General features: G+C 40.9%; 2 protein-coding genes across 5 annotated transcripts in view; both read right to left on the reverse strand.

The window, feature by feature from the left end:
* Positions 1 to 9,021, reverse strand: part of GATD3A (glutamine amidotransferase like class 1 domain containing 3A) — a 28,885-nt gene extending 19,864 nt beyond the window's left edge. Inside the window, exons 1-3 of one of the 4 annotated variants that reach the window (XM_027875624.1) lie at positions 8,866 to 9,021; positions 7,432 to 7,484; positions 5,745 to 5,858 (exon numbers count right to left, since the gene is read on the reverse strand). In XM_027875624.1, coding sequence (XP_027731425.1) covers positions 5,745 to 5,858; positions 7,432 to 7,484; positions 8,866 to 9,006 — 308 coding nt within the window. In that variant the 5' untranslated portion in view covers positions 9,007 to 9,021. Of the gene's footprint in view, positions 1 to 5,744; positions 5,859 to 7,431; positions 7,485 to 8,524; positions 8,680 to 8,865 lie in introns of those variants that run through there. The other 3 variants (XM_027875628.1, XM_027875627.1, XM_027875625.1) reach the window with 3 other exon arrangements.
* Positions 9,022 to 14,118: 5,097 nt separating this feature from the next.
* The window catches only part of PWP2 (PWP2, small subunit processome component), a 39,145-nt gene continuing 25,280 nt past the window's right edge, over positions 14,119 to 27,983 (reverse strand). The window contains exons 15-21 of the mRNA XM_027875641.1: positions 27,742 to 27,889; positions 25,798 to 25,906; positions 22,634 to 22,699; positions 17,354 to 17,572; positions 16,782 to 16,932; positions 15,236 to 15,310; positions 14,119 to 14,821 (exon numbers count right to left, since the gene is read on the reverse strand). Of these exons, the coding sequence (XP_027731442.1) occupies positions 14,665 to 14,821; positions 15,236 to 15,310; positions 16,782 to 16,932; positions 17,354 to 17,572; positions 22,634 to 22,699; positions 25,798 to 25,906; positions 27,742 to 27,889 (925 nt within the window). The 3' untranslated portion in view covers positions 14,119 to 14,664. The remainder of the gene's footprint in view (positions 14,822 to 15,235; positions 15,311 to 16,781; positions 16,933 to 17,353; positions 17,573 to 22,633; positions 22,700 to 25,797; positions 25,907 to 27,741; positions 27,890 to 27,983) is intronic.

Consider the following 27,983-nt stretch of genomic DNA (forward strand, 5'->3'; position numbering starts at 1 on the left):
CTATGGGCTAGACACATACAGTATTAGGGATATAAATAAAAATAAAAAATGCAAAAATATCTCTTGCCCTAAACAGGAGCTTACAGGTACATACAAGATATCTATAGGGCAGATGAATAGTAACCTGAGCTCCAGCAGATTCTTACAGAAGGTAGTGTTTAAGCTTAGTCTTAAAGGACATCAGGGATTCCGAGAGAGGGAGTAAGGAGGGAGAACATTCCAGTAATTGAGAAAAGACAGTAAAAATGCACAAAGATGGAGTGCTATGTGTGAGTACAGACAGCAAATAGGGCAACATACATATATATGTGGAGAGGAGCAACACGTAGAGTAAAAAGGCAGGAAGGAGCCAGGTTGTGAAGTGTTCTGAATGCTAAAGAACTTAGATCTATTTGATCCTAGAGGTAAAAGAGATACACTAAAGTTTACCGAGTAGCAGAGTTCTATCAATGCTTCAGGAAAATCATTTTGGCAGCTGTGTGAAGGATGGACTGGACTGAGGAAAGACAAAGTAGAAAGACTAACCAGAAAGCTATTGCAATAGTACAAAGGGATGAAGGTCTACACCAGAGTGGCAGCTGTGAGAGTGGAAAGGGATGTACATGAAAGATGCTGAGAAGGTAGAAACGACGAATAGGCAACAGACTAGATATGTGGCGAGAGTTAAAATTAAGAAGTCAAGGGTGACAACAAGGTTACCAACCTACATAACTGAGAGGACAGTGGTTTCCTCAACAGTAACAGGGAAGTTTAGAAGAGGGGTGGCTTAAGGGAAACAAAATAAGTTCAGTTTTGAAAATTCTGAGTTTAAGATGCATATGGGACATACAGTTCAAAATGTACAACAGACAGCTGTCAATCAATATGCATTTATTAAGCACCTACTACATATCAATCAACAAACATTTATTAAACATCTACTATGTGCCAGACACTGTGCTAAATGCTAGGGATAGAAAAAGACAGTCCCTGCCCTGCCAGGAGTTTACAATCTAATGGGAAAGAAACATGCAAACAAATGTATACAAAGCAAACTAGATTCAGGATAAAAAGGAAAAAATTAACAGAAAGAAGACACTAGAATTAAGAGGAACTGGGAAAAGCAGGATTTTAGATGGGACTTAAAGCCAGAGAGGTTAGTGCTCAGAGCAGAGGAGGGAAAGCATTCCAAGAACAGGGGATGGAGCAAATGCCTACAGCCCAGAAATAAAGTGTCCTGTTTGTGGGACAGCCAAGAGGGGTCACTGGACTGCAGAGTACATGTTGGGGAATAGGGTGTAAGAAGACTAGAAAGGCAGATAGGGGCTAAGTTATTAAGGGCTTTGATTGCCAAACAGAGCCAATGTAGTTTATTGGGGGAGGGGGGTAGAAGAAATAAGAGTTGGTGTTGACATGATTGGACCTGAGCTTTAGGAAAATCACTTTAGTGGTTTAATGGAAGATGGACTGCAGTGGGGAGTGACTTAAGGCAGACATGCCTCCCCTCCTTTCCACCCACCCAAGTAGGCTACAGCAATTACCTAAATGTGACGTGATAAGGGCCCGCACTAGAGTAGTGAAGTGTCTGAGGTGAAAAGGGACTGTATATAAGGCAGTGTCAGAGGTGAAAAGGGACTGTATATAAGGCACTGTAGAGGTCAGAAGAGAGACTAGAGTTGGATATATTGATCCAGGAATCATCTGCATAAAAATACCATCAAGTGAGAGAATACAGAGGAAAAACAGAAAAGGGTCAAGGACAAAGCTTTGGGAGATACCCACAGTTAGGTAGAGGATATAAAAAAGATAAAAATACATAAAAGGAAATTGAGACATATTAGTCAAACAGGTAGGAGAAGCAGCAAAAGAAAACAGTTTCAGAAGAACTCAGAGAAGAAAAAAATATATGGGAAGAGAAGGTAATCATCAGGGTCAAATTCAGCAGAGAGATCAAAAAACACAAGGATTGAGTGAGAGAGTATGATGGTCAGGTCATTTTGCTGGAGAAGACAGGAGGGGATGGCATCAAGAGTGAGGGACTGGCCTAATCAAGAAAGGCCATATCTTTGTCAGAGACCACAGTGAAGTAGGAAAGAATGGGGAAAGATGTCTGAGTGATAAGAGAAAGAGAAAAGAGGAAGCTCTCATCAAATGACCTTATTTTTTTTTAGGTGAAGCATAAAGTCCTCAGCTGAGAAAAAGTGTTCATGAAGATTGAAAAGACAGACAATTGTCAATGTGGTGAGGAGGACAGCAAATTGATTAGGGAGGTATAAAAGGACTGACTTGCTGAGTAAGGGCCCAATTGAGATTATATAACATAAATTTTTAGTGGACCCAATCATCAGTCTTGTGACTTTTCTCCAGTTCTGTTCAGCAGTACATGAATATTGATTGTTGATAGTGGGAGTAACCCAGGGTTGGGGTTACAGCAAGAAGACAAGGGATTCAGGAGCAGAAGTTGGCATAAAATCGAAATGGTCCACAACAAGGTCAAGATTAGAAAGGGAAGAGAGTGCAGGTAGTGCAGGGATGATAGCCTGGGAAAGAACAAAGAGGCAAAGAGATTGGAAGTCCTGGCAAGGAAGAATAGTCAGCAGTCATAAGATAAAGGGAAAGGTGGAATGACAAAAGGCCATATTCATATAAAGGAATAGAACCTTATTGTTATTTTATGTACCATCAGCAGTCATAAGACATAGGGAAAGACAGAATGACAAAAAGACTATGATCATACCAAAAAATTTCAGAATTTGTGAATGTGGAAGTAAAACATTCGTGGTAATAGTAAAATTAAAGGCACGACCATCTCTTTGAGGTAGCAGAAGTGGAATAAAGGAAAAGGTCACTGACACACACACGGACACACACACACATGGAATTCCCCTATTATAAGGGTAGGAGTTGAGGTAAAGAAAAAGAATGCAAGGCATTGAACTCACTGAGAAAAGGGAAAATAACTTGGAGGTAAGTAGATAACAGCTGCTAGGATTTGGACTGGGTGTTAAATTTGAATAATGTAAAACTCAAAGAAGGTGAAACTGCTCACCAGGAGCCAGAGGTTCAAAATCACTAGGATGGAGAGGATATAAGGCTCATTAAGGAACACAGGTGATTAGACAGTTCAAGATTTCTCTTACAGGCCAAGAAGGGAATAACAGGAAGTAGTATACACTGGAGAGATGGGAAGTCAGTCAGGAGGCAGGGGATAGAAATGAAAGCAAGTGTCTGAAAGGCTACTGTGAGGCAGGACTAGGGTAGACATGGTGATGGATCAGGGATCTGCTGGAAGCCAGGCTGAGTCTGTGTCTTTAAGGCCTACACTCACTGCCTTGAAACAATCTTTCATCACTAGTAAGTTAACTATCAAGTGATAACTTTTTGCAGCCACTGTGGTTCGGGAAGATTCTAATTTGTATCCCTGGAGGGGCCCACCTCACTGAAACACAATATCCCTCTGAATACCTAAGTCCATAGGAAGGCAATGTCGTGCAGTAGAAAGGGTGCTGAACTTGGCCACCACAGGAGCTGAATTCAAATCCTGATTGCTACTTACTACCTATAAGACCCTCAGCATGTCTCTCAACCTCTCTTGAGTCTCAGTTGTCTCCTCCATAAAATGAAAAGATTAGGCTAGATGACCACTAAGAAACCTTCCAGCTCTTGATCTATGGTCCTGTAACTAATTTACAAAATAGCCACAAAGTCACATAGTTTTGATTATTAATACCTTCCTTAAACGTCTGTGCCATTGAATCATATCCACAAACTAAAACCCCTAGAAATTCTCTGATAATTAGCTAATCTGATGTCTCGGAACATGGTACTCCATGTTGATTGCACTGGGACTCTGGTCAAAGCATCTCTAGCAAGTTCCATCAGAAATCCACACCAAGACTTGGAGAGCAGGCAATCTCAGAGATTAAAAGCAATAGGAAGATTCTGCAGACAACGCAGAGCTAGGGCCTCCAGCCCTTTGTTGGCTGGGGATCTGACTGCAGCATCGTTCACCTTCCCAACAGCCACACAGGAAGAATAGGAGAGAGCGACTAAGGTCTCACATCTCTGGCCCCGACCCAGCAACACTACCTCTCTAAGACTGAGAGTCTCATTAGTCATCTGCTAACCACAACCATCCTTATAACTAACAATCCCCTACCATGGAGATTCTTTCCTTTCTCCAGCAAGTTCAACACCGAGCTCATAATGCTCCTTTTCTCTCCAACTCCTGCCTTTATAATAAGGAACTTCTATACCCAAGGTGATATTCCTTTCAATTTCCCAACCTCCCAATTCCTCAATCTCCTTAAATCCCAAGACCTACTCCTTCACTCCACTTCAGCCATACACAGGGATGGCCAAACACTGCATCTCACCATGATAAACAATGCTTCCCTACTTCAATCAAAAACTCTGACATTCCTCTACATGAGCAGAACCTTCACTCTCCCTATTCCTCAACCCTCCAAAACGTATTCCTGACCTGAGTTTTCCAAACCCTCCAACTCTTTGACTTCACCTTCCTCCCTCCCTCTCAAACTCTGCCCTATAATTAGCCAATTCAAAGAAGACTGTCATCTACTCTTGAATTCACTCATCTTTTGCCATATCTCAGCCCTAAATTACTATCTGCTTCCTCTACTTCCATTCGTGTGCTTCTGAATGGTGCTGAAGAAGTCTTTCAATTGTGCTGACTGGTCATAAATTCACATTACACAAATTAAACTGAGCCCTCACTGCAGCAAGGCAACTCCTGGCTTTTACTTCAAATTACCTATTTTACTTCCCATAAAAACTATGCCAAACCTTCTCTTTCAAACCTCCCACAGTTCTCCTCCCCCTTCCACTCAGTAAAGGGCCCTGCCTCTTATTTTACTGAGAAAACTAAAGTCATTCACCATGAGCTCCTTCCTCTCTCCTCACCTCAAAACTCCTTGAAATTGTTCCCCACACTCTCATCCTTTCCCTAGTCTCTAACAATTAACGAGGTAGCCCTTTTCCTTGCCAATGATCCCATCCCTTCTTGTCTTTTCCAGAAGATTACCTGCACATTCAATTTTTTCTCTCTCCCTCCCCAGAGATAAGTGACCTCTCTCATTTCCAATCTCTAATGCCACTCTACTAAGGCCTTTCCTAGGCAACTGGTGGCACAGTGGATAGAGTAATGTAACTGAAGTCAGAAAAAATAAAGTTCAAATCCAGCCTCAGATACTTAATAGCTGTGTGACTGTTTGCCTTAGTTTACTCAATTGTACAACAGGGATAATGACAGCACCTACTTCACAGGGTTGTTGTGAGGATAAAATGATATTTGTAAAGCACCTGCATAGCCCCTGGCACACAGCAGGTGATATATAAATGCTTATTCCCTTCTCCCCCCATGAGCTCCCTGCAGGCAAGTCCTGTGTTTCATCTTTTTATCTACATCAGCACCTAACACAGCGCGTTGACAGATGCAACTGACACTAATTTAGTCATCATGTAAAGTTGAATATATTATCCAAAGTAGAACTCATTAAACCTTGCTGACTAACTATCCACATCCATGAAAAGCAAAGAACCTCTCCCTGTTCAGTTATTCAGTTGGGTTCAACTCTTCATGACTCTGTGGACCATACTGTCCATTGGCTTTCTTGGCAAAGATATTGGAGTAGCTTGCCATATTTCCTTCTCCAGTGAATTAAGGCAAACAGGTTGAGTGACTTGCCTAGGGTCACAAAGCTAATAAGTGTCTGAGACTACATTTGAACTCAAGTCTTACTTACCGTTGTTCATTCTCTGTTGGTTGTCCCTTGATATGATCAACAACATGCATCTGAGGAACATCAGGTGCATACATCTTAAATTCAGCACCTCCACGACTCAAGTGAACTAATATCCTGTGAGACAGAAGCTCAAATAAGGCTAAAAGCCTTAAAAAACAATTCCTAATGTTTAAATCTAAATTTAAATAGGATAGTGAAAAGAGCACTGGACTTAAAGTCAGGAAGACCTGAGTACAAATCAGCTCTGTGACCATGAACAAGTCACTTAACTTTCATTCATTTCCTTCCTCCTCTCTCTGGACTTTGCCACTATACCCAGCTGTCATCTAACCCTTGAACATCCTTCTACCATGCCAGCCCATTTTTTCCATTGGTGAATTCCTCCCAGGGCCTCCATGGGGGAAAATGGGGTTGCGAGGCTATCAAACTTCATTTTCCTCCTGGCCCTGCTTCTGGCTTTCCAGAATTAGATATCATGATCCTAACTCAGGGACTGTCCCTTCATCCTTCCTACCCCACCCCTTTTCAGATCCTTTTTGAGTGCTGTCTTCCCCCTTCTGAATGCAAGCTCCTTGATGGCAGGAGTTATTTTTCTTTATGCTTGTATTTGTATTCTCTGTACTTAGTACAGTGCATACAGTAAGTTCTTAATAAATGCTTGTAGTCTTGCCTTAACTCTAGAAGCCTCAGTTTCCTCATCTGTAAAATGAAGATATATCTATATTTATATCTACCCCACAAGCTTGTTTGGAGAATTAAATGAGATAATTATGAAAGCACTTTGCAAATCCTAAAAGTGCTATATAAATGACAGCTACCATTATTGCTTTTAAAATAGGCTTTTAACCAAAAGCTAAGTATGAATCCCAGGTGCACACTACTTGTCTACTTTGCTTTACTTTTGCTTTCAACAAATCCTTGTCGAATACAGGACTATTTACCTAACAATTTACCAACATTAGATTTAAAGGTATGTTACTAATAACAATACAAATCTCCATTATTCTAGTTCCTTGGGAGGGAAACTAGTGGGTAGTAGAGCTAAGATAAACTGAAAACTTATTTGTCCCAAAGTTCCCTGACACACTGCATTCACCAAGCAGCATATGGGAACTAGAAAGCTTTTAAGTCATATGTGTTATGTCAAATAAGGCTTTTCCTTAATTTTTCCCTTCTCATTCTTCCCCACTCACAGGTCTGACATATATCATACCCACATGGTGGTGACCTGATCACCCATAGGACTAGCAAGCTTCAATATCCTTCAGGTCACTACTAGGCTAGCACAGCTTCTCTCTAAATAGATGTTCTAGTTCTAGACCTTGACAAAATTACTGTAACAGAAAAAAATGTTGTTTCGGAACTTGAAGTGTAGTAATAATAAAAACAGCTGACAATTATGTAGGGATTTAGAGTCTGCAAAATACTATATGCTATATGTATATGTACCCACATACATATAACCTCTTATTTGAGTTTAATGACATACCTGTAAAGTAGGCATTATTATCACCATCCACAAGTAAGGATATTAAAATTTACAAAAGTGACTTGCCCATGGCCATAGTTAATAAATGTTAGAGGCAGGATTTGAACCAGTGTTTCTTAACCTAGGTCCAGCCTTCTTATCACTCTACCACAGGACCTACTGTAGTAAAGGAGAGATTTTATACAGAAAGAGGCTTACGCTGAGGCCTCATGAACTTCTGTGCCATCAAAGACACCACATCCAGAGAAAATCTGGGAAGAGAAAAGAAAGGCATTCATTCTACAAATTTTTGAGTATCTACTATGGCCAAGACAGTGGAAGTGAAAGTGACAAGAAAGTGCTTTGGTTTGGGTGTCTTGTGGGAATGAACGGTTGTGGAAGTCACCTTTAATACTTAGAGAGGGAATGAGATAGACAAGCAGGCTGGTGCAGTGTAAAGAGCACTAGACTTAGGACTGAGAAAACCCCTCAATCCCTGAAATAGTTCTGGCACTAGTTTTGTGATCCCCCCAGACTCTCTTTCCCCATCAGCAAAACAGTAATACTTAACCTTACAAAGCCCAGAGGAAAGCACTCAACAAAATCCATCCAAAATCCTTAACTTAAAGCTGAGCAGCAACGATTAGCAGTTGCCAAGCTGGAAACGTGGAGTTATTTTTTCCCTTCTAAGCTATATCATTGTCCTTCCTGAACATCGATTCTCCTTGGGGTGAAATAGGGATTTTACAGTCAGAAAACTAACAATTCTTTTCTGCTGTTTTCGTTTTGTTGTCGTTCTTTTCTTTGTATGCCCAGCACTTAGCACACTGAGACTTGTTGACTTGACTTGTTTGCCCAAACTCTAAGCTTTTTTTTTCCAGGCTGTTGCTACTAAAAAGGAAGATCTAGAGAAGATGACTAATAAAATTAACACTTCCCAGAATAGCAAAAAAAATTCTCAATTTCACTCATTTCTGCACTTTGCCACATCTGACCATATCTGACTGTCCTTTACCTTTGTAAATCAGTTACTGTCATTTTCACCTTTGCAAACCTGTGACTGCCCCTTTACCTTTGCACCTCCGTGGTGAGAGCGCCTGAAGCCTGGCAGACTCAGCTTCCGAGTTCAAATCTGTCCTCAGACACTTACTTACTAGCTGTGTGACCCTGGACAAGTCACTTAACTCTGTCTCAGTTTCCTCATCAGAAAATAAGCTGGAGAAGGAAATGGCAAAGCACTTCAGTATCTTTGCCAAGAAAACCCTAAATGGAGTCACGAGGAGTCAGACACAACTCAACGACTGTCCTTTACCTTTGTAAACTGGTGATTCTCTAAGTGCGATGGGAAGGGAGGCACATACAAAAATGGGGACCGAGGAGACGCGGGGGATGACAGCCACAAGGGCTCTAGAGATCGTGGGCTAGCCCTAACCCTCACGCATGGGAAGGATCGGAGGCCCAGGGAAAGGAAACGATCTGCCCAAGGTCAGAAGCCGGCTGGGGCCCAAGGCGGGTCTGACCCCACGCCCCTCCGCTACGCGGTCCTGGGGCTACCCCAGCGCCCCCCCGAGGGCTCGCGGGCGGCGGGCCAGCCTCCCTGTACGGGGGCAGCCCGTGCCCGGGGCCCGCAGGTCCTGGCGCCGCCTTACTCACGACAGCTACTTTGGGCCCGGGACACCGCGCGGAGCCATGAAAGGCGGCGAGGGGAAGGAGCTGCTGCCCGCCGTGCCTCAGCCAGGGCAGGCAGCGGGTGAGGACCGGCCTGGAGGCCGCCGCCGACCTCACAGAAAACATTGCTGGGCTGCTGTCGCCGGAGGGGCAGAAGACCAGTAGGCGGAAGTGGTGGCAGTTCCAGGTGTTGAAGGGCAGAGTGCCACGTGACCCTTACTTCCGGCCGCCCCGCCCCACCCTCGGGCGGATTGGTCATGTGAGCAAAGCAAGCCCCGATCCAGAGCCGCTCACGCGCTTGGCTGACTCACAGACCCAGAAGGCCTTCCTTTCCGGTAGGGGGCGGGGCTAACACTTTTGAGTGGCGGGAGAGTGGGAGGGAGGGAGGGAGGAGAGAAAATTGCTGTTTGGTGCCCTCTGGGGGCTGGAAGAACCGTAGCAAAGAAAATATTGCAATCCCCAACATCCTAAAAGGTCAACTTGCGGAATTCCTTCTGTGTTAATTACCTAAAACAACTCCCATACCCATTTGTTTCGTTTTTAACATTACAAACACAGACTGCTTCCACTCCCAGTGCAGTTTCTTATGACAAAATAAAAAAATTAAGTAAAATTAACAATAAACCTAACTGTGGGGTTTAAAACTTGAATGAGGTGATGGTGGCAACTTCAAATTTTGGAGGAGCAGTTATAGGAGCAAAAATTACTGTTCCATTCTTTGGATAGGTTGACCCTAAAGTGCTTTGGGCATAGTTCCCAACTGCTCTCCAGAATGGTTGGATCAGTTCACAACTCCAACAACAATGCATTAATGTTCCAATTTTCCCACCTCTTCTCCACCATTTATCATTTTCCTGTTTTGTCATGTTAGCCAATCAGTGTGATGTGGTACCTCACAGTTGTTTTGCCAATTCTACTTTTTATTAAGCCATTTTCTTTTTCAAAGCTATTGACTCTTTTTTCATTATTCTCTTGCATCACTCATTTCTTTTCCCAATTTTTCTTCTACCTCTCATATGACTTTTAAGACCCTTTTTGAGCTCTTCCCTGTCACCATAACTTTCTATGGTCAGATTCTTTTTTGTTGTTTTTTGCTCATCTTTTTTGGCCTTTTTTTCTTTTAAATTTAAACTCTGCTCCCAGGGTGGAAGGGGCATTGTTTCAGGCTTCTTGTTTCAGGGGCTGCAGGCCCTGGCTGTTTACCTGGTGCTGCACTGATGTTGCCCTGAGGTCCACGGGGGTCCCTCCTATCTGGTGATATGCTGAGGGGGTGAGGGGTGGCTGGTGCTATTGGAGGCTATGGGGGGAGGCAGGGTGTATAGCAGCTTACCTGGTGCTAAGCCAGGGTCCTAATGGTGGTCTGGCATGTGCTGAGGCCAGTGGGGCTATGCTATGCTGAAGCAGTGGCAGTTCTTGGGGCTAGAGTCCACCCATTCCTCTGGCTATTCTAGGCACATTGGGGGTGCTGGTGTTGGTATTTGCCTGCTCCATTGCACTGGAGTTCAGAATCACCTGGCTTGCTGAGGTAGGGCTTGCTGCTGGCTTGCTGGGATACTTCCTGTCCTGGACTGAGCTCCCCTTTTACTCAATTGAGACAAACCTTTCTTGCCAATCTCCCAAGTTTCTTGGGTTAAGATTGTTTCCCTCTGTCTTTTTGCTGGTTCTGGAGCTCCAAGATTTGTTTTGGGGGGCTATTTTATGGATGTTTGGAGGTGAATATGGGAGTTATAGCGATTTACTGCTTACTCCACCATCTTGGCTCCCAGAAGTCTAACTGTAACTCAACATTTAAAAATATGAATGTTAAATTTTTTTCAAATGCATTGGGAAATATTTAACAAAACAAAAAATCTTATAAATGATCTAGTGACCTTGTGTAAATCTATAATCTCTCAAACTGAAGTAAAAACAGGAAAACAATATAGACCTATCTGTAACTGTTATAATCCAGATGGCAGTAGGAAGACCCACTACCACTGAGGGTGTCCTGCTCCTTTCTTCCCTTACTGCCCCCTTTTCCAGGGATAGCCAGGCTGAGGGGAGACTCACCACCACCCTCCAAATCTCTTCCCATTGTCTAGGGCAGAACTTCTTAAACTTTTTCCACTCTCAATGACCCCTTTTCACATTTTTTTTAATTTAAAAAAAATTTTTTTGTTTGCAAGTGGGGTAAATGACTTGCCCAGGGTCACACAGCTAGTATGTGTCAAGTGTTTGGTCTGAGGTCACATTTGAACTCAGGTCCTCCTGACTTCAGGGCTGGTGCTCTATCCACTGAGCCACCTAGCTGCCCCTCCCTTTTTACATATCTGCAAGTTAGTTGGTATTATGTGGCCTGAGGGCGCATGCAAAGCAAAGTGCACAAGCTCTGTGTTCAGAACCAAGGCAGCAGTCAAATTGCATGGGCAAGCACTGCCAGAAACACCTCAGATTCTTTACACATTTGACTTTTAATTAATTTTTGGTTGTTGTACATTCAGAAACGTTTTACTGTTGCCAAAATTTTCCTGACCCCATATAGGGTAAACCCAGAGTTTAAGATGTGCTGGTCAGGGCAACTAGGTGGCACAGTGGATAGAGCACCGGCCTGAAGTCAGGAGGATCTGAGCTCAAATCTGGCCTCAGACCAAACACTTGACACTTACTAGCTGTGTAACCTTAGGCAAGTCACTTAACCCCAATTGCCTTAAAAAAAAAAAAAAAAAAAAGTGCTAGTTTAGGGAGCTTGACTACATACAGGGCTTAAATGAGTCAACAACTCCCATTTCCTCCAACAACATGGGAGGACAACCAGGCCTTACCACAGCATCCTAAGGTCTTTATCTCTGGTGTTACCTCTACACCTTGCCATTCCTTAGCACTGTTACCTGACCTTACATAATCCAAGGACTATTGGGCCATGCCGTGAGTTCCATTACCGTACTCTTAGACCTTTTGTTTTTTTCCATCCGCCCTGTAGTCAAGGGTGTGCTGGTAAATGTTTAACCACCAGGTCTCAAAAAAAAAATTTACCCAAGACACACTATTAAGTTTAATCTGCATTATTAACATTTTTCCATCACTTTCTTTAGCCTAGTTAACCAACAAAACAATAAATCAAGCCCTAATTTGTAGCATTTGCTGATTTCTGAAATGTAAAAGCTAAGAATGACAATTTAGCAATTGGCTCTAGTAATCTAGTTCCAGATGTCACCAACACTGCCTGCTGCTGAACCTTCTTTTTAGGTGCTGTCTCTCCCAGTTAATGTGAACACCTTGAGAGCAGGGAGTGTCTTGCTTTTTCTATTTGTATCCCCAATGCTTAGCATCATTCTTGTCACACAGTAAGCAATAAATGCTTTCTCATTCATATTCAATCTTTGGTGCCATTTCTATCTCTTCTATGAATGCCTCTGAGACTGCAATGTTAGGATCCAAGCGTGGTGAGAGTTTCACTATCTGTAACGGAGAAAAGTTTGTTCAGAATGGTTTTTGTCAGTTTTTGGTTTTTTTTTTTTTTCATTTTTCTTGTTTGTAGTCATCCCCCAGTTTTCATCCTTGAGTGTCCTTGGGATGACTTTGTTTAGCCGGTTATCTTGGCAAGTTTTCTTTTAACTGGTTTTACCTTCCACAATTTCTGCTTCAAGATAGTATTGCTCATAACCACCAAATGTTTAATTTATTGAATTCAATTGTTTAGAAAATCCGTTTCTTAAAATTTTCCAATTTATTATCACTATTTCCTCCCTGAAAAATACAAAGCCAATCTTCCAGGTGCCAACTCCCAAAGTATCTTTGAAAACAGCTATCATGTTACTTCTAACACATATCTAGTTCTTTCTGCCATTCTTCATGTGACATAATTTACAGACCCTTCAACATCTTGGTTTTCCTCCTTTGGATGAGTTCCATTTAATAATAGCAATTAATGTTTCCACAGTACTTTATATACATCATCTCATTTGATCCTCACATCATTCAGTAGGTGCTACCATTCCCATTTTACAGATAAGGAAAGTCAGTCTCAGAAAGGTTAAGTGATTTGTCCAGGAGTACACAGCTACTAAATGTTTTTGTAATTTGAACCCAAGTTTTCCTAGATTCAATACAAGGGAAAAAAAAAGACTGAGACTAAGGCTGACTTCACACAACTCTGCCTCACTGAAATGCAATTTATGAGCGACAAGTCAAAGAAAAAAAGAGTCCTAGGTCCAACATTGTATCTACTAAATTATGATCCTTTTTATAAAGTAGCATCCAGAACTGTAAGAATACTCTACATGTGGTAGGCAGCACAGTTTACAGTGAAATGATTACCTCTCTTGAGCTACACTTGTATTCATGTATACTAAGCTTGCATTACCAGTCACAATATATTGTTGTTGGCACTATATTCGTGGTGAAAACAAAGCCTGATAACTGTGAAGATTAAGTGTAACATGTGATTCCTATAAACTAAAAGGACTTAACTCTAGTTTACCAGCCTACTACTTCCTCCAGGATGTTACTAAACAGATTCTGTTTAGTGTTTAGGTTTGCAAAACTCCTGGCCACAAAAACCATTGATCATTTTTCTGAGAGGTCTTGTGCTTCTATTTCATCACTATTTTCTATGACTTCTGTGTTTCTATGAGCCACATAGAATAAGCCAAGTAACATCTGAGACAGTGATAGTTTTTTTTTCCCCTGACCTCACCCCAACGTGCCATCACAACTCTAATTCTCATTGTCTGATGTATCCTTCAACCTGCCACTTGAATTCTGTGCCCAACACTATGCACTGATTAAGCTTTTAAATGTTTTTCAAAGCCCCGGTTTCATAATTATTTTAACATGGATAATCTAAAAATATCTAAGAATACATCTTGAACAATAACACTGAAGAACCAAATCCTTCTAATAAGTTTGAAAAGAAAAACACACACAAATATAAGGCAGATTTTGCAAAGGTAAAGTTCCAATATTTATTTAGAGGGCAATTGTTTTTAGGGAACTTAATGTTCACTGAGTCAATTTAGGATATTAGATCTAGAGCTGGGTGGACCAATCCAACTTCCTCATTTTACCATTGGTGGTTAAGTGACCTGCCCCAGGTCACAGAGGCATTGACAGTCAAAATGCTAATAACCCAGGTCTTCTGACTCCAAATCCAGTGTTGGGTTTTTTTTTTTTAACTACACTTTGGTTTTTTTGAGGGGGCTAGGCAATGGGCTTAAGTGACTTGCCCAGGATCACACAGCTAGTGTTATGTGTCTGAGGCTGCATTTGAACTCAGGTCCTACTGAATTCAGGGCTGGTGCTCTATCCACTGTGCCACCTAGCTGCCCCTTTTTTTTGAACTACATCACAATGCCTTTGTCTTTTCCATTTTCTGATCTTCATTTTCCAAATTAACCAATGTTAGTTTAAAAAAATCCCACAACTTTCCAAGTTTGGCTACATATCATAAAATATTATTAGGTTTAACGATGTGAGTCCATGTTAGTCCAAGGTGAAAACTGAGTCAGAACCACATTCTTGTGGTTTTAATAATAAACATTCTTAGAAATATAAGATAGATTTTTGGAAAAAATATAAGATACGTATGTCTCATAGCAAATCCCATATCATAGTCCTCTGGGCCTTAAGTTCTGTCCCTTGTGTCCATTAATTTCTGGTATTAAAATACAAACAAAATGAAGCCACTATAAGGGCCATGTAGTGCAAGTGAAAAATCACTACAAAATCATTTCTTCCTTTCTCTTGGGTGGGCCTTACCCAAAATAGGAAGAATTAAATATGACACAGCTGTAGAAAATGCTGCTGCTACATTTGCATCTCTTCTTCTTCCTTCATCAGCTGTAAACTCGCAGATTCCGAATCTGAGTCTTCGTTGCTTCCCAGGGGCTCTGAAGGCCGTTTCACACCCCGTTGCTGGGAAACCCCCAGAGCATATTTAATATTATAGCGATTCCAGTCACAGCTGTTCAAAAGAAATTATATAAATAGTTATAATCCTACAGGAAACCTGAGATAACATTTTCAGTATTTCCCTCAAGATCCATATTCCAAAACAATACATATACATTTCATTCATTCTGCCACCAGTGCCTTGCTGTGGGAGAAAGGAGATTAATCTTTTTTTAGGTCTTCATAGAGGACCAAAAATTAAAGCATTAACCATGGAAACATGATAGGGAAAGGTATGCATGTAGCATGGGACAAGTGCTATCATCCTAATTTAAAGTAAATTGAATAAGATCCCTGACCCTATGTCTCTTAAGATCAAGGATCAGAATTATGGTGTCTCAGATTTCCACCCAACAGAGATCCCTAACCATTTGATCATAATGATTAAAAAAACACTCAGTAACAAATGGTAGCAGTATGTACATACAGTTTAGAAACATCATCAAAGTGACGCTGAATACTCTTTTGAAGAAACTGAATTAGGGCCAACAATTTTCCTGCTCTGAAAAAGAAAAACACACCGTATGTCAACAAATACTCCACGTGACCCTTATTTTAACTCATTTTTCAGTTACATGAGGTTTTCATCTTTCCATGTGCCTTTATAGATAAACAGAACAGAGGAGCAACTTATTAACTGGCACTAATAAATTCTGATGAATTTTGAGCAGTTTTGCCATGACTTCATAAATAACAACAGCTGACATTTGTAGAATGCTCTACAAAACCACAGCAGGGGCATTAAACAGAAATGGAGGCCACTCAACCAAACATAAGGATCCCTGCAGGCTACATAATGACTTCGAAAACCACAAATTAACATTACCTATGGCTTATTATATTTTTCATGTATTTTGTTAAGTATTTCCCAATTACATTTTAATGCTGCAAGCTACATGTGTTACACTTCTACTCTAAAGACTTGAAAAATGTTTTACATACATCTCATTTGATCCTCACATCTACCCAGTGAGGTAGGTGATACTATCACTGCCCCCATTTTACAGCTGTGGACACTGAGATTAAGTCACTTGCCCAGGGCCACATAGCTTGCTTTGGTCTAAGGTAGCATTCAAACCTAGGTCTTCCTGATTCCAGGGCCAAAGCTCTATCCATTATATTAGTTGTCTCTCTAAACATAATTAAAAAACATTTATTAAGTCCTTAACTATGTGCCAGGCTCTATGCTACATGCTGAGGATATAAAAAAAATGAAAATAGAGGCCAAGAAGCTTACATTCTAACAGAAGAGACAACACATATATAAATAGGCTTTACAAGATATATACAGAGCAGACACAAGATGATCTTAGAGGGGAAAGCATTGGCAGTTTAGAGAACCAGGAAAGACTTCTTACAGAGGGGGATGTTTGTGCTGAGTCTGAAAGGCCAGAAATTCTAAGAGGTAGAGTTGAGGAAGTAAAGCATTCCAGGAATGGGAGACAAGTCCATATAAAGGTACAAAGACCCAAAGATGGAGCATCATGTGTGAGGAACACCAAGTCATATAGTATGGTTGGGCTATGGATGCAGGAAGGGCAGTAATGTGAAAGAAGACTGGACAGGAAGGCATAAGGCTGTGAAGAGTTTATATCTAGAGTATTAGGCTGTGAAAAGTTTACAGGTAGAGAGAGAGAGTGTGTGTGTGCGTGCGCATACACACACACACACACACACACACACAAAACAGAGAGAGAGAGAGAGAGCATGACAGCGAGAGAGAGAGACAGCGCCAGCCAAATACAGTTTACATAGGAAGCCACTGGAGTTCACTGAGTAGAGTGGCAAGGGGAACAGGGTTAAATTTCTTCATTTTGGTAGCAGTGCAGAGGATAGATTGCTATGGAGAGAGGCTTGAACAAGGAAGACCAATTAAAAGGCTATTACAATAGTCCAAGTGAGAGGTGACAAGGGTCAGAACCAAGGTGGTAACTGTGTGAGTGGAGAAATATTATGGAGGTGCACCTACTTACCTCAATTTCAATTTTGGGCCATGCAACATGAGTAATCGCTGGGTCCAAATGAGGTAAAACTCTAAATGATGGGACATCTCAAAGGCTGAAGCTAAAAATTCAAGTACTTTTTCTACATACAATTCAGGAAGTGATGATGCAACAACCTCAACTGTAGGAAGAGGGAAAGAAAAGGCTAATATTAATTCTCTGAAAAACTCAGATTAGAAGAAAATATTCACCCATTTCAATTCCTCATTCTAAAGAAAACCAAATGTTAGTTCTGATCATTTATGGTTCAGCAAATTTAACTTCTTAATCAGTTGAAAAGTGAAAAAATGAAGGGAGAACTAAAAAAAAAAAACTATTAGTACAGCTGATTTTTTTTCCCTCCATATTAACAAATGACTGTAATGACTGCTTATCTTGACATTACCCAAACAACTCAAACGTAAGAGTCCAGAAGCAACAACAGTTTTAAGTTTACACATAATTTTCTATCCCTTATGAGTGACACTCATTCCATAGCATTCTGCAGATTTTTAGTCAAGACCTTTAATGATGAAAACTAAGAGTTTGAGCTTGTTGCTTACTTTCATGACTGGGGACTGACTCAAGGACCTCTTGGATCAACTTCTTCTCATTTAATCGAAAGGCCATCATTATTGCCTTTGTGAATTCCTTCTGTCTCATCGTTGCACGTACACTGCTGGGGGTGATGCTGATATCCAGTTCAAATGGATCAAAGACTAATCCAGAGTCAAGAGAGTAGATAAGAAGGCCTTCGGTGGTGGTGGCTGCCCAGCATCGCCCTAGGGAAGGGAGAAGTGCACTAAATTCCCAAATAGAAAATAGTTCAGAGAGGTTCAATAGTATAAGGCAAAGGCTTTGATGACAGTTACTACCCACATATAATTTATGACAAACTAGAAAAGGGATAACTTTTCAGGTCCTAACAAGATGAAAAGGCCTCAAGCACAGTTGGGGTAACAGACTATGTCTACTACCCACTGTCTGATAACAAACATAGGTTGGCTGCCTTGATGCATCTGTGGGTCACAGAAACTTTCAAAGATCATCTAAGTTCTAGAAGTGTTGAACTGCTGGAGAATACACACTGATAAAATCAAAGATCTTTGAAGTATGGTCCAAAACACACACTGACTACTCAATAACCTGAAGGTCCAGTTTGTATGGTACTACATTCAGTAAGACTTCCCTATTCCAATCCAGAAGAAATCAGGGTAAGGAACTTTTAAGTCACAACATGCTACTGAGGAAAAAGATAGAAATTGAAAAATTTTCCCTATATACAGTTCATGAAGTGGATAAAAACTACCAACAACAGGCACTGATCTGGAATCTTATTACAATTTGTGGGGGACCAATAACATAAAGACATAAACATACTTTTAATCTGACCATTTACAATCATTCCAAAATTAGAATTTAAAACAATTTTAGAATGTTAATTAAGCACTTAATAAATAATTGTTGACTAAGTCCACACAAAAATATTTTTCATACCACAGAACCCTCTATCCTCAGAGCTACAGTGCAATTAAATGAAGCAAAAATGAAAACAAGTGTCCAATACCCAATGCTTACCACCTACAAATGTGAATATCTTGTTATGTACTGATATAGTTTGAAAAAAAACTGATCTCAGTGAATAGATTAGGTGCTAGAGGTGCAGAAGGAAGCATTTATTACAATTATGTAAATTAGTAACAAAAAATTCCAGCCCTTTCTTCCTTCAAGGAGATACCAAAATAATCAAAACCAATAGGTGCTCCTATTTATTGAGCTGACATTTTTTCTTGGTACAAGACAGTGAGGTGATAGACATAAAAGCTGAAATCCTGTGGAAAACCAACAGAATCAGAGTAGGCCTCACACAAGAGAGGGCATTTAAGCTGTGTAGGACTCTAGGAATTCTAAGAGGCAGAGATGAGGAGAAAGGACCGAATAGTCCTAGAAAGCGGAGAGCAAATGTTGAAGAGGAATAGGAGCAGTCCATTTGGCTGGTATGGACAGTATGTGAAAAGAGCCTGAAAGGGTAGGCTCAAGCCTGGCTTTGTATTTTCTCCAAGGGGCAAAAGGGAGTCACTCTCACTCCAACTGATCTTTCCAGACTTTTTATATATTACTGCCCATCACACACATTACAGTCCAGCCAAACTGGCCACCTTGTTCTTCAATTCACTTCCCCTCCTCAATCTCCATCTCACAGAATCCCTAGATTCCTCCAAAGCTCAGTTCAAGTATTATCTTCTGCATGAAAACTTTGCTGATCCCCTCAATCCTCTCAGCTGCTGCGGGGATCAGGAAAGAGACAAGATACCTTCTATCTATTTCATGCATACTTGTATTACTTACTAGATGGAATAGAAGTTTCATGAGGACAGGGACAGTGCCATTTTTGTCCTTGTATTGTTAGTGCCTAGCACACTGCCAAAAAACATAATTGTGATTAATAAATGCTTGACTGAGGGATAAACGGAGTAATAGTTAGACCTATGCTTTATATCACTATATGGAAGGAAGACAGACTGGAAAGGGAATAGATCTGAGGTGACAAAATAAATAGGAGGCTAATGAAACAGTTGAGGCACGACCTGGTGGACACAAGACAACAGATGGAAGAAATGTTATGAAGGATGAAATGACAAGATTTGACAAATGATTAGACATTTGGGGAGCATGAGGAATCAAAGATGACAGTAAGGTTACAACTGGGGTGACATGATTAAAAAGATGACGGCTTGAAAGTTTTGGAAAAGGGGTGAATTGGGGGTGATGGTGGGGAGGGGAGTAAAAGACAATGAGTTCAATGTTGAGTTTGAGATGCCTGCAGGACATGCAGTTCACAATGTCCAAGAGGTAGCTGGTAATGCAAGATTAGAGCTCAGGAGAGCTAAGTTTCCATATAGAGATCTGTGAGTCATCAGCACAGAGATAATAATTGAATCCATGGGACTTGATAACTTCATTAAGAAGAGAGTCTATTGAGAGAAGAAAAGTGGACTCAAGGTATACCCAAAGCACGATAGGAATGATAATCCAGCAGAGGAGACTGAGAAGGAGCAGAGAGACAGACAGGAGGAGAACTAGCAGAGAATAGTCATAAAAACCCAAAGAGAAGAGAGTATTTAGGAGGATAAGGGGGTTGGCAGTGTAAAAAGCTACAGAGTGATAAAGGATGATGATTGAGAAAAGGTCATAGGATTTCACAATTAAAAGATCACTGATAACCTTTAAGAGAGCAGCTTGAGTTGAAATATGAAGTCAAAAGACAGATTATAAAAAGCTGAAAAGAGAGAAAAGGAAGTGATGGCAACAGCTGTAGAAAGTTTTTTTCTAGAAGTTTTGCTGAGGAGAAGAAAGGTATAAAAAGAGAGCTTGAAGGCAAGGTATGCTCTAAAAAAATTATTTTTTTAAGAATGGGAGAGACGTAAGTGTTTGTAGGTAGCAGGGAAGGAACTTGTACATAGGGAGAGCCTAAAGAGATGATTGTGGGTAAATTTGCTGGAGAAGAGGAGAGGTGTGAAGGAACACATAGAGCAGTTGGCCTTGGCAAGGAAAAAGGCCATCTCATCATCAGAGACTGGAGTGAAAGAGATGGATGAGAAAGAAATGAGTGACAGGAGAAGAGGAGGAGGGGAAAAGAGGGAACTCTTGACACACGGTCTTCATTTCTCAGTCAAGTACGAGGCAAAATCCTGAGCAGCGAATAGAGAGCAAGCAGGGCAGGGAATCTCAGATAGAGAATCAATTAGGGAAGAGTAAAAGGACTGTCTTGCTACCATGAGGGTCCAGATGGGATTAGATAACTTAAACACAAAAAGGAACCAGTCAACATGACTTTCTCTATCTCCATGCAGCAGATGAGCAGAAGATGGTAAAAGTAATCCAAGGCTGGGGTCTGGCAAAGCATAAACAGGACATGGGAGCAACAAATCTGAAAGCAGAACAAAGTCTAGAGATGAGAGCCTGGGAAGGAAGGAAAATAAAAGCCATAGCAGCAGTAATAGCCTGGGAAAGTACTGATAAGTGGAATATCACAGTAAGGACAAACAATAGGTTTAAAGGGAGTGAAGCATAGGGAAATATGGAATGATAGGTAATGAATGGCTAAAAAAAATTGTGGATGTAGCATTTTTGAAAATCGAAGTGGAACAGTTGTAAACGATGACAAGATCATCATTTAGTGGGATATCTAAGTGGGATAATCCTCGTGTGTAGCTGCAGTACAGTATGTCATGGGAGCTGAATGAGTAGAGCAACTGGGCAGTTAGGGAATCTCAAGTCGTTAAAGTGTTCTAGTACTAAGGCAGGAGCTGTGCTAGAAAAGAAGGCTGTGGGCCAGATACCTAACTCCTTGACAAAGGAGAAAGACCTGCGGGCCAAAAGATAACAAACACCAGGATCTGGAGTGGATGATAAATTTGGGCAGAATGAACTCCAAAGGAGAGAGGTTGTGGAGTGATGGTGGCAAAAAAGAAATTTGGCAACAGCCATGGGGAGCAGGGAGCACCCCAACTCCCTCTTGAAGACCAGTGGGGCAGGACTCATGACAGAAGGTATAACTGGCCCTGGAAACAAAGGCCAGAGATGCAAAGTCTTATGGGGGGAGCCAGATCTCTGTGGCACATGAGGAAGAGGTCTAAAATGAAAAGAAGTTTGTTAATTATGCAATGAGAATTCCTGAGGTGACAGTGGAAAGGGGCTCAGAGCTAAAATGAAACACTGGAAAGTTAGGGTTGAGGTGGATGAGGACGAGAAAATAGACAGCAAGGGTTGGAGAAGAGGGTGCTGTGCAGTTGGGGATTCCATACCACTGACAGTGGGGGGAAAACGGAGAAAGTGGAAGCTTTCTAACCATCAGGAAGTATAAGGGCAGAACATTCTCAGTTTCAGGTGCCTTTGCCTTAGTGGTCAAGATGGTGCTTCTATGCAGAGCAGTGAAGTGAAAGCTGTGTGGCTGCCTCCTGTTCAGCTACATATTATATGATTTGGGCTACCCAAGGGCTTCCTCCTGTCTCTCTGCTCAGTGCTATAAAGCTCAGGCCAGCCGCCCTTTGCCTGGGAAGTGGGAGATGCCCCTTACTCTTAATAGCCAGAGCTGTAGGACATGGATTAGCTAGCTCCAAGCCCTCTGCACTTCAATCCCACAGATCCTTCTTAGACACGGATCTAATCCTCGGTGCTCTGCTCAAAATCTTGTAATGACTTCTGATTGCCTACTGAATGAAGTTTAAGCTCTTCACTTTAGCCTGGCATTTAAGGAAGGCCCTCTACCCTCCCATCAACATCTAAACAATTTCCAATGGTTTTCAATAACCTCTTTTCCAATTTTATTTCATAGTATTTTCTACCACTACCCTTCACTCCTTCCAATTTCCTCCAGATTCTCAGGTCAATTCCCCAGGTTTCAGGATGTTTTCTTCCACATCCATGCCTCTGCTCACACAACTACCATAATTCCATCTTGTAAAATCCTAAACATCCAGATCAAAAGCCATCTGTCCATGAAGTCTTCTCATCCTCATTCAGTAATGATCCTCTCCTTCACCTTAAATTTTGGCTACTACTTGCTTTGTAACACTCTTATGCACTTAAACATGCTTTAATTTTTATTAAAGCCTGCCTGTGTACCAGTCACACTAGACTGTGAGCTCCAAAAGGGCAGAGAAGAATGAAATCTTATTTAAACTATCATTTCCAACATCTTGCATACTGTTTTGTACATAGCAGGTACTTTTAATGAATATTTGCTAAAAGTTATCCATGACTTATAAGGGATTTACAGTATTAAAGATTCAATCAAAGCCATCATCATATTGCTAGAAAAACACCTTATACATTCCTACCTGTGGGAGAAAAGTGAAGTGAGGTCACCCTGATTTCAGGCTTAAAGCGCCGAGAACTCATGTCACCTGCAAAGAAAATAAAATCATTTCAGTTACTGAGCAACACTCCCAATTACTGTAAATTCTCATATTTAAACTGATGGTTCAAGAGGTCATAATACTACCTTGGGGGCAGCTAAGATAGGGCTTGAATGACTTCATTAGTCTGAATACAGGCTCCATTTCCTCTCATATATGAATGGCATAAAACAAGTGGGTGGCTAGGTGGTGCAGTGGATAAAGCACTGCCCTGGAGTCAGAAAGACCTGAATTCAAATCCAGTCTCACTAACTGTGTGATCCTGGGCAAGTCACTTAACCCTGTTGCCTTAGTTTCTTCTTCTGTAAAGTGAGCTGGAGAAGGAAATGGCAAACCAGTCCAGTATCTTTGCCAAGAAATCCCCAAATGGGGTCACAAAGAGCTGGACATGACTGAACAACAACAAGAAAACATGAGTGATGCCTGCAAGCACGATCCCAGCAGTAAAGATACAGTTTAAACCTCACTGGTCATAGCGACATCAAATTCTAAACGAGTCTGTGTCAGAGGCCCTTGCTGCTGGGGTCAGGTAAGGGTTTCAGATCTTTCCCATTTGTAGGTTTCAAGTGACTTCTTCTATCTCTTTCTGCCTGAATCCCTGAAAGCGACAGACGGAGCTTTGGTCCTGACACCAACATTCACCCACCTTCTCTCCCTGTGCTGATTCCTAGAAGTCCCTTTCCTCAAAGAGTGTTACCTTCTTTGCAGCCCAGGCTCTGCTTCACACTTACTGTTATTTTTATAGAGAATGGACCCCTAACGGAGGCTAGTGTTTTGGGTCAGGCAGCTCAGTGTCCTGGAATGGAAATGCCTGAAGGAGGCAATTGATTACAGGGAGTAATGAAGCATATGGGGATAGGGACAATGATAATGAGAATGGCCTATCTGTGTTAAGCTCTTCAACTGGAATAAGTGCAAATTTCTATGCTGGTTTATCATTCTAAATTTCCCCACTAGCTTGATTTTAATTTTAATTTTATAAAGCAAAAAATTTACTTTTGCTTTTTTTGGGGAGGAAAGGTTTCCCCAAAATGGATTTTAATTTTTTAATACAGCAATTTTTAAAAATTAATTTTCAGTGTATAAACATATACTGTTTATTCTTTTCCTTTCAAAAAAGAATTATTGGGACAGCTAGGTGGCACAGTGAATAGAGCTCCGACCTTGGAGTCAGGAGGATCTGAGTTCAAATCCAGTCTCAGAAACTTAACACTTACTAGCTGTGTGACCTTGGGCAAGTCACTTAACCCCAATCACTTCACCAAAAAGCCAAAAAAAAACAGAGAGAATTATCATCTAATAGGGGTGTGGATTGCCTTTAGACAAAAAATGTAGGTAATTATGGAACCTGATTACTAGAGAAGCTCTTATACAAAAATTAGAAGAAGGGCAAAAGTTAACACAACATAAAAGATTAAGTTGGGGAAGAGCAGAAAGGGTTTTGCCACTTTTTCTGGTAGCTGGTGCCACAGTACAGGGGCCTGCACTCAAAATGGCATCCTTACCAGGTGAAAAATAGAAGCCAGCAAACAATAACATCAATGGCATTTATCTAACCAGAAACTCAGTTTCTAGAGAAACATTAAAATACCCATAGAAATTATATTTCTCAAGTCTGTATTCTTCTAATCTCCTGTATAATAGGTTTATAACATTAAGTTCTGATTTGTGAAAAGCAAATGTAAGTATTCAGGATTTTGTTATTTTATAATAGAAAAGAGAAAGATGTGCCCATCTTGAATCCTGCAGCACCAACGGGGTTTGATTACATTCTGGCTTATTCACTTCAAAGTCAATGGAGTTTAAACTTTTCCTAGCACTGACAAAGTAAATACATTGCACATCACAAGAAGCAAGATGCCGTGCATGTAACAGGCACTGCACCTGTTTAAGCTACACATGGAGGCAAGTAACAAAAGCCTAGAATTAGGCCTTAGATACTGTTTAAGCTGTATGTTACTGAATTTGCTATTGTTTCAGTCACGTATAATGACATCTTACTACATATAACCTACACACACTGAATGTTCTGGAACTCTTATCTTTAAAGTTACCATAAACATGAACAGTGCTTGATTACCCCACCCCTCCTGAGTCCCAGATGACCATGAACTGAACCTCAACTTTGATAATGATGATGATGATGATGATGATGATGATGATGATGATGATAACATTTATAGAGTGCTACCTAGGCCAGGCACTGGGCTAAGCACTTTATAAATATTAACTCTGATGATCCTCAAAATAACCCTGGGAAGGAGGGTGCTATTATTATCCCCATTTTACAACTGAGGAAGCAGACAGACAGGTGTTAAGTGACTTACAGATCTGAACCCAGGTCTTCCTGATTCCAGGCCTCATGCTCTATACACTGAACTATCAGTTGCCTCCCTTAGTAAGTGATCCCCAAGGTCCCTCAAATCTCCTGACTTTGGACTGCCAGGCTTATATGTCCCAAACCAACACATGAGTATGACTTGTTTCCATCATCAGTAGCCAAGGCAAGTCTTTTATGGGATTCCAAAAAAGACTGTCAGCAGTTGCCTGAGGCAGTTCTAGTCCAAAATCTGTCATAAACTAGCTATGCCATTAGTAAAGTCCATTCTCTCATCTAGAAAACGTAGGTAATTACCTTATTTACCTCACCAGACTCTCTGTCAACCAACAAATATTGTTAAGAATGAACTACATGCCCATCTCAGCACCATATTAAGCACCATAAAATGAAACTGTATTTGAAAGCTATAAAAACGTCAGTTCAACAGCATGGGAATTCTCCAACATTAAAGATGGCAACTGTCTATGATTTAGTAGCTAAGTTTCTCGAGTCATAAAGAGGCTAAGCAACTTGGCCAGACTCAGAGACAGGATTTGAATCTGGGTCTCCTGACTCCAAACTCCAAACCCAGCACTATCCACAAAGCCATGCTGCCTCTAAATATATATAATTATAACATATTGTTATTAGCCTTAAAATAACAACCCAGGATGTCCATCAGCAAATAGGTCTATTTTATAAGAGCCCTCGATCCAGCATAAAAAAGAATGCATTTAAAGAAATCTTGGGTTCTCAAGATTTTTACCTTTTCTTACACCTGGCAATGCCACAGCAATGCCTTCTTCATCTCCAGCATCTTGATCAATCAATGCCAGATTGCCAAATTCAGTTATTCTCCTGCGATCCAAAAATTCCTTTAAGGCAAAGAGACAAAAGCCATCAAGTCTCAAGTCACAGTAACAGGAAATAACAGCATCCAAGGAATCACCTACAAGAGTGAGGGTATAATCCCTAGAAGGATGTGAGTGTCTCACAGACTCACAGCTCTGAGAGGTCATCTAGTCTAAACTTCATATGCACTGTTAATCTCCTCTCCACTTACTCAAAATAAGTGGTCATTTAGTCTCTGAAGAATTCCTCAATGGAAAACAAAGAACTTCCCTAAATGTACAGGATCCCCTGACCCCATAACTCCACTCCTAATTTCTCTAACAAAGTACACTTTCATTTCACTTATTTTAAACCCCACAGATGTTTAATTTTACATTAAAGCCTTCCTCTGATGCCTTATCTTGGCACGGAGTTAACCTGGCTTTCACAGGCCACACCAGAGAAGCACATAGCCTAGCAAGTCTTCACAAACTGCAGAGGCTCAAAGTACAGGACTTGTGCCAGAAATTAGGTCTGTTGATCCAGGGCCCAGTTACCAAAGTTCAGAAAAAGACTCATTAGCAGAAGGCTTTATTTGGGTCATCCCAATTCATGAAGACTAAAATATAAAATGGATGAAATTACAGTTCTTTTATATATTTTGTTAAATACTTCCCAATTACATTTCAATCTGGTTTGGGCCACACTCAGGAGTGTTGCAGGTCACGTGTGTGACACATCTGCTCTAAAGGACCAAAGAATGTGTTACATACATTATGTCATCTGATCTTCACATACCAGGGAGGTGGTCCTCCTACTGGTTGGGCTCCCTGACTCAGGTCTCTCTCCACTACAGCCCCCTGATGCTCCACTTAGCTGGCAAACTGATCTTCCTAAAGCATAGGTCTGACCATGTTACCCCCACTCCCGCCCCCTTCAACAAACTCCAGTGGCTCCCTATCAATTCTAGGATAAAGCCTTTCATATCCTGACTCCTCCCTATCTTTCTAATCCTCTTTCGCCATCTCCCAACTCTGGACATTTTCACTGGCTGTCCCCTCATGCCTGGAACGCTCTCCCTACTTGTCTGCCTCCCCAGCTTGTAGGAAGATTCAAGTCTCAGGTAAAAATACCATGTTCTGCAAGAAGCATTTCCCTTAATGCCAGTGACTTGTCTCTGAGATTATTTCCAACTCATTTTGTATAAATCTTGTTTGTACATAGTTGTTTGCTTGTTTTCTCTCCCATTAGACTCTTGAGTTCCTTGAGAGCAGGGACTGGTTTTGTTTTTCCCCATATCCCCAGGACTTAGCACAGTGCCTAAGACTCAGAAACAACTTAATAAATGTTTGTTGACTTGATTTGACTAACAATACCATGTATATGGTATTTTAAAGCTTTCAAAGCATTTTTTGCAAAGAAAAAAAGTGCTATGAGGTAGACAGCATAAGCATCATTAATCCTATTTATGAAACAGTAGCATATTTAAGTAACTTGACAAATCACATAAAAGAGATGTTCAACAAGTATGTTGAACTGAATTTCTCCCCTTCTCTTTCCCTGTCCAGGCACCTTATCTATAAGTAACCAGAAAGAAAAAATCAGGGCTCAGGAAACACTACTCCCATAGAATTGGAACACCATGTATAAGATATTTATAATCCAGAGTGTACCATGCAGCATTCTTTACTAAACCAGCAAGCAACATTCTTTACTAAACCAGCAATCTATTTTCAAACTAATCTGGTAAAACATCAGTTGTTGAAGTACTCCCTGTAAATTCTAAGTAATTTTGTTGCCATACAAGGTGAATCTGCCTGACCACAATAACCACATCTGGGACAATGAAGACAATAGCATTTTCCCCACTGTGGCTTACCTCCATTGCATCCAAGGAGTAATTACAGGATATTTCAAACTTCTTCATGAGAATTTGTTCCTTAATATGATAAATACAAACAAACTTGGACATTCCTCCTGCCAGAATACACTGGCCATCTGCTGAATAACACAGAGTGGTGAAAGACCTAAAGAAAGAAGAGGGAGAAGTTCTTTAAATTGTTGTACTGTTCCTTCCTCTGGACCTGAAGAACCTTTAGAAAAATGAAACTTTTAGAAAAG

The sequence above is a fragment of the Vombatus ursinus genome, unplaced genomic scaffold (genome assembly GCF_900497805.2).
Source record: "Vombatus ursinus unplaced genomic scaffold, bare-nosed wombat genome assembly UNPS02014809.1, whole genome shotgun sequence".
NCBI classification, from domain to species: Eukaryota; Metazoa; Chordata; class Mammalia; order Diprotodontia; family Vombatidae; genus Vombatus; species Vombatus ursinus.